The sequence below is a fragment of the Macaca mulatta genome, chromosome 3 (genome assembly GCF_049350105.2).
Source record: "Macaca mulatta isolate MMU2019108-1 chromosome 3, T2T-MMU8v2.0, whole genome shotgun sequence".
In the NCBI taxonomy this organism is placed as follows: domain Eukaryota; kingdom Metazoa; phylum Chordata; class Mammalia; order Primates; family Cercopithecidae; genus Macaca; species Macaca mulatta.
The window spans coordinates 142,771,184-142,778,478 of record NC_133408.1 but is presented as its reverse complement, the minus strand read 5'-3'; the positions used below and the strand labels follow the sequence as shown (position 1 = coordinate 142,778,478).

General features: G+C 43.8%; 1 protein-coding gene across 1 annotated transcript in view; it reads left to right on the top strand.

Annotated features, from left to right (window-relative positions):
- The first annotated feature begins 269 nt into the window (after positions 1-269).
- The window catches only part of FBXL13 (F-box and leucine rich repeat protein 13), a 272,579-nt gene continuing 265,553 nt past the window's right edge, over positions 270-7,295 (top strand). The window contains exon 1 of the mRNA XM_015134552.3: positions 270-407. Within this exon, the coding sequence (XP_014990038.3) occupies positions 333-407 (75 nt within the window). The 5' untranslated portion in view covers positions 270-332. The remainder of the gene's footprint in view (positions 408-7,295) is intronic.

The following is a 7,295-nucleotide window of genomic DNA, read 5'->3' as shown; positions in this document are numbered from 1 at the left end:
AGCTCAAAGCCTATAACCGCCCACTCCAGCGCGGCGCCTCCCGGCGGCTTCTCCCAGGCGAGGCGGGGCGGGGCGCTGGACGCCAGGAGGGGAGGCTAGGACGGTGCGCCCCACGCGGAGACGCCGGGGCCCTGAACCCGGAGCCGAGCTTCCCGTCGCTTCTCCTGTGGCATGAAGCAAGCCTCCCTCCCTCCTGCCCCGGGCAGCGGAGCGAGGGGCGGTGCCGCGTCCAGCCCCGCCCCCTGGTTGCCAGGACAACGCCCGCACGCACCCGGCTCCTAGTCCCAGCGCGGGGAGGGTACCAGCGCAGCTTCTCCGTCAGGCCTTGGGCCATGGCCTCCCTACGCAATGCCAACCCGAGGCTGAAGAACTACTTCAAGGAGAACTATATTCCTCAGGTCTGCGAGGTACTGGACACGCGTGGCGGCGGACACGGACCGACGGTGGGGAATTAGAAGGGGGAGGAGTCAGGGAAGACGTCTCGGAGGAGGGACTAGGTTTAGGAGTTGAGGGAGGAGGGAGAAGGCGGGGCGGAATGCGAGAAAGTGAAGTCAAACTCGGACTTGTAGGCGATCTGGGCTGAAGATGCTGATCAGAGAGAAGACAGAGGGTGATGGTAGCTGCAAGTGGGGAATGGGTCACATCTCCCAGGGGAAATGAGCACAAGGCCCAGATCGGAAACCCCAAACTCAGCTTTTAAGGTTTGAACAAGAAGTGCCTGAGGAGTGGAGGAGTGAGAAAGAAATGCCAGAGAGGCTGAGGAGGAAAATCAGCAGACTGTCATTATGAAGAGTGTTGTCAGAAGTAGGGAGTAGGCTCTAGTCACCTAAGATAAGGACCTGGATTCTGCCCAAGGTGAGCCTGAGGTTTCCATGGAGCCGTGAGTGCAGAAAATAGATGGAGGTTAGCTGAGGGGAGAGTGGAAGCTGATACCTTTGGTCAGTGTAGTCAGCCCTTTGTGAAGGTAAGGACCCTCTCAACCGGGATTGCCTTTAGACAACAGGAAGGGCTACCCTTCCACCCCCATTGTAATAGGAGGGAAGGAAGACAGGAAGGGATAGATACTAGGTTTTGTAGGTTTTTGGGGGTTGGAAGCTGAGAACGTTTGCCTTTGTTGACCTCTTTTTTTCTCTACAAATAGTTGATGAGATATTTTCCAAGAATGTGCGTGTTTGAGTGGGGATGGGGCTGTTGGTGCAGTAGGAGGTTCGAGCAAAGATACGCTATGCGGGGAATGAGGAAGAGAGATGTCTAGGGAAGGAAAAAGGAGGTCCCAGCTGAGGGTAGTAACGATCCTAGGCGGTTGGGAGGGCAATTTGGTAGAGACCCCCGTCTCCTTTTTGGATGGCAATTGAGAAATATTTATTAAAATGTTAAATACATGTACCCTTTAACCAAGCATTTCCACTTCTAGGGATCTACTTTAGAGAAATACTTGCACATGTGTTCAGAAGGATGTACAAGGATGTTCATTATAACTTTGTTTCATAGTAGAAGTAGTAAATGACCTAGAGTGACTAAGCGAATGAGGTATTATGTAGAATAAAGTATATCTGTACCTACTAAGAAGAAATGCCCTCCAAGACATATTATTATTATCGAGACACGGGGTGTTGGTCTGCCACCCAGGCTAGAGTGTAGTGGCTCCATCCTAGCTCGCTGCAGCCTCAAACTCCTGGGCTCAAGCCATCCTCCCACCTCAGCCTCCCAAGTAGCTAGGACTACAGGCATACACCATATGGCTGGCTCCCAACACATATTATTAAGTAAAAAAGAAAAAGTGCAAGTTGCTTAGCAACTGTCCATTCTGCTCTAGCTATCTGATTTCATGTATGTTGTATATGTGTTTATGTGTACATATATGTGTGTGTATCTATCTTTAAGACAATAGTGCATGCATAGAACCTATGCCAAATTGTTAATAACAGATGTCTTGTGGAATGGTTTTGGGGGAGGAAACGGGGAATTCTAACTTTTTGCTCTACCCATAGCTGTATTGTTTTAATTTATTATAGTGAGTTTCATGTTGTACCTCTATACAATTGTGCTTGAAAATATGTAGGGAGAATGGTACCCATCTTCCCGGTTGTGTGATTTTTGTCAAGTAGCAGTCAGTAAACCAGATGTAGGTACAGAGATAACCAAGTTGACTTCGTCTGGGATAGGAATTTGCCAGGCATATGTTAATAGAATAGAAAGGCAGTAGGTTAGGGAGCTAAGCTCCTGAGTATCTGAAGTGATGGGCCAAGGACTCTAAGGACTCAGTGGGAAATGAGAAAAGGATATGATACTGATATATGTACAGAAAATGGAGACTCCTAAGAGGTGAGTGAAGAGAAGTAGAGGGAGTAATTAAATGAGGGAGCTGGAAACATAGGAGGTGGGGGTCAGAAAGTGGAATGTTTATATTTACAATTCAGGGTGCGGCCATTCTGAGTGGTGATTCAGTCTGTGATATGGCGGTGCAGCAGGTGGAAGAAACAGACTTGAGTTGAGGGTACATCAAGGAAATGGTGGCCTCTTCTCATCTAGCCTGCCAGTTACTATAACATCACAAAGCTGCAATGAGGCAGTCCCCAGTTCCCCCTCTGGGTGAGAGCGCTCCTGGCTTGCCACATTGTTCTGCACCCAGAGAGGAGGCCCTTATATGCATTCCCCATTGTCTAAGATCATATTCTCCTGAGAAGTCCTTCACTCACCTCTGCTACCACACTAGCAGCAAGAACAAGGGAGCAGTCTTCTGGGCCCCACACACCCACCTTAAACTCATTACCTATTTCTCCTAAGAGACTATCAAGATGAATTCCATTCTGCCTCATATCTATTCTGTCTGTACATTTATTCATCTGACTCAATTTCCCAGATGGGTTTTATACTTTTTTTTTTTTTTCTTTTTTGAGATGGAGTCTTGCTCTGTCGTCCAGGCTAGAGTGCAGTGGCGCCATCTCGGCTCACTGCAACATCCACCTCCTGGGTTCAAGCGATTCTCCTGCTTCAGCCTTCCAAGTAGCTGGGACTACAGGCACCTGTCATCATGCTCAGCTAATTTTTGTGTTTTTGGTCGAGATAGGGTTTCACCATGTTGGTCAGGCTGGTCTCGAACTCCTAACCTCAGGTGATCCACCTGGCTCAGCCTCCCAAAGTGCTGGGATTACAGGTGTGACCCACCATGCCTGGCAGGTTTTATACTTTTCTAAAAACTCATCTTCTGCAAGCTTTGGAATACATAAATAACCTTTCATTAAAATTTTCCCTGTATATTTAACCTCTTCTGAATTTCATCTGCCTGTCCTAAACAAAACCTGATTGTCTACCTACAACATCATTTTCCTGCAAATCTCTTGAATAGAGACTGATTTTTAAAAAATTCAGGCCTGGCTTGGTGGCTCATGCCTGTAATGCCAGCACTGTGAGAACCGAAGGCAGATGGATTTCTTGAGGCCAGGAGTTCAAGACAAGCCTTGGTGACATAGTGAGACCCTGTGTGTACAAAAATTAAAAAAAAAAAAAAAAAGCTAGCTGATCATAGTGGCTCACACCTGTAGTCCCCACCACTTATGAGGCTGAGATAAGAGGATCGCTTGAGCCCAGGAATTTGAGGCTACAGTGAACTACGATTGCACCACTGCATTCCAGCCTGAGTGATGGAGCAAGACCCTATCTCTAAAAAAATAAAAAATTAAAAAAAATTTTAAACAATCCTGCTTGGTTCCCTGGGCTTACTGAATCTGTTGATAGATATTTTTCATCCGTTTTAGAAAATTCTTGGTTCTTTTCAAATAGTGCTTCTATTCAGTTCTCTCTTTTCCTTTTGGAACTCCAACCGTAAATATGTTAGCTTTTATTTTTTTTTTTACCTTGTTCTACACGCCTCTTTTGATTTCTGCTTTTTCCCCATTCTTTTCTTCTTTTTGAGCTCAAGTTTGGATCTTTTTCATTGGTGGTTTTCAAGTTTGCTAATTTTGTTTTATGCTGTGTCCAGTCTACTCTTAAATACATCAAATGAAATCTTAATTTTAGACATGTTTTTCAGTTCTAGAATGACAATTTGATTTTTAAATAAATTCTGATTATTAGAATTATGCATCTTTTCATTCATTTTGCCTTTTTCTGTTTTCTTTATTTGTTCCCTCCAAATCTGTTGAAATTTGATCCCCAGTGTTGGAGGTGGGGCCCAGTGGGAGGTATTTGAGTCAGGTGGGCAGATCTCTCAAGAATGGCTTTGTGCTCTCCCCTGTGATAATGAGTGAGTTCTCCCTCTATTAGTTCACCCAAGAGCTGGTTGTTTAAAAGAGCCTCCCTCCAGCTGTTTCTCTTACTCCTTCTCTTGCCATGTGACATGCAGGCTTCCTTTGCCTTCTGCAATGAGTAAAAGCATCCTGAGGCCTTCACCAGAAGCCGAGCAGATGCTGGCACCATGCTTCTTGTACACCCTGCAGAACCCTGAGCCACATACAACTCTTTTCTTATAAATTACCCAGCCTCAGGTATTTCTTTATAGCAGTGCAAAATGGATTAACACACATGTTGATGGTTGTTATTTTAAAAGTATTGTTTGTTGCTCATGTCTGTAATTCTAGCACTTTTGGAGGCCAAGGTGGGTGGATCACTTGAGGCCAGGAGTTCGAGACCTGCTGAAACCCTGTCTCTACTAAAAATACAATAATTTGCCAGGTGTGGTGGTGCATGCCTGTAATTCCAGCCATTCAGGAGGCTGAGGCATGAGAATCGCTTGAAACCAGGAGGCAGAGGTTGCAGTAAGCTGGGATCACACCATTATACTCCAGCCTGGGTGATGGAGTGAGACTGTGTCTCTAAAAAAAATAAATAAGATAAATACATAAAGTGAAATCATTGTTTGTTAACTTGAACATCCAGATCATTTGTGGGTCTGCTTCTATTGCTTATTTTCTTCTGTTGGTAATTCAAGACATTTTCCTGCCTTTGTACATATCTAGTAATTTCTTATTTTTATTGGACATTGTGTGAGAAAAGAACAATAGAAGCTCCAGATGATATACTCTTTTGCTAGCAAAGGTTCATCCTTTCCTCTCTATAGGGTGCAGAGCTCATGACCTCAGTCCAGGAAGGGATTGAGCTCTGTTGAGGTTGGACTATGGATTTATTTGGATTCAGTTTACATCTGGTTCATCCCTGTTCCTCAGACATAGCTCTTCTGGGCTTTTGATTGAGAAGCTAGCTAGTCTCTGTCTCCTCAGACTGACAGATTGTGAGATTTGGTTTTGCTCTTCAGAGGTATTTGAGCTTAGCTCTTTAGTTTTCCTTCTAGGCCCTCAACTTTATTATATATGTTATATATAATTATATATAATATGTATATAATATATATTCTGTATTATATATTATATATAATATATGTAACAATTGGGGAATATAATATAGAATATATATTATACAACTTATATATTATATAATTATATACATAATTATATTTATATTATATATTATATAATTATATAAATTTTATAATTATGTAAATATATGTTTATATAATATATAATTATATATTATATAAATTTTATAATTATATATTATATATGTTTATATAATATATAATTATATATTATGTATATAATTATATATGTATATAATTGTATATAATTTATATAAATATATAATATATAAGATATGTTCTATTTAATATATATTCTATATATAATATATATTCTACATAGAATATATATTTATATAAAATATTCTACATATTCTGTATATATATTCCCCAATTTAAAACTTTTAATTTAAAATGCAAACTTGAGGAAGGCATGAAAATCACACACAAGCCCGCCACTTCACACTTGGAGGGTTGCACAGCGGCTGGGCAAAGGTGCTCCTCACTTCCCAGACAGTCCAGCAGCTGGGCAGAGGCGCTCCTCACTTCCCAGACGGTGCCATTTCCCAGATAGTGGGGCGGCCTGGCAGAGGCCTCCTCACTGCCCAGAGGGTGGGGCGGCCAGGGAGAGGCGCGCCTCATTTCCCAGAGAGGCGGCAGGGCAGAGGCGCTCCTCACTTCCCAGGTGGTGGGGCAGCCAGGGAGAGGCGCTCCTCATTTCTCAGAAGGTGGGGTGGCCGGCAAAGGCGTTCCTCACGTCCCAGACCATGCGGCCACCGGTCAGAGGCCCTCCTCACTTCTCAGATGGTGGAGCAGCTGGGCAGGGGCGCTCCTCACTTCTCAGACGGTGCGGCTGCTGGGCAGAGGCCCTCCTCACTTCCCAGATGGAGCAGCCCTCAACTTTAAAATCTGGCAAGTACATTGAAGGTTATGCTGGCTGTATGTTTGAGGCAGGCTTCCTCTTCCTTCCCTGAGATTATGAAGGGCTCTGTCTGCCTTGTAGGAGTTGATGTTCTAGCTCCTCAGCCTCCTGTGTGAACACTCCCATAACTCACTGCCTTATGGGAGACAGTGGCCACACTTGGGGCGCCTCAAGTTTCTAATCTCGTGTTAGCCCCGTGCCACCACCTTAAGCCTATTGATTTCTCTTCCCATTTGTAGACTTCCTCTGTCTGGGCCCAGCCCTGTCCTCTTTCCTACCCAGAACTGCACATGTCCTCAGGGAAAATAAACAGCTGTGCATTGTCAGCTCACTTCAGAAAATTTTCCTTCCTCTGGAATTCCATGGCTCTCCAATATCTTTTTTAAATGTGATTTTTGTAATGTATCCGTTTTTTTCTAGTTGTTATAGCAGGGTCATTGGACCATGGTGACTTTCCACATCCTACTCAGAAATGCAATCCTATGGAGACTGTCTTGTTTCACTCCTCAGTTAACCTCAGATCTAGAGATAGGTTAGATGTCTTCCTTGGCACCCCATTTCCACTTCCAAAGTACATATCTTCCCTCCTTTTTCTAAAGTCTCAGCTTCTTTGTAGTTCATAACGTCGGATTTAGCACTCACTCTCTTCATTATGTACCAATCTCTGTGTTTTGTTGGTAGCATTAGCATCTGGCTCACCATCTTCCTTTCCCTCTACTCCTGTCATTGTTCTTGTGGCCTCAGTATTCACAGGGATGTTCCATTCACATCCTTGACCTTTCTTCCAGTTATCTTTGCTTTCACCATTCCTCAGTCATTTACTTCTATGATCATACTCTTAACCATTTTATCCTAAATTGCTGTACCATCTTCGAAATCTCCATGTCTTCATCCATTTGTCTCCTCATTTTCTAGCACACTCACATTGGAGCTTCTACACTAGCACTTCTTCAACTGACTCAAACCACCATTTCATTCTTTGCACTATCAAATATTACTCTCATGTCCTCATTTCTCTCT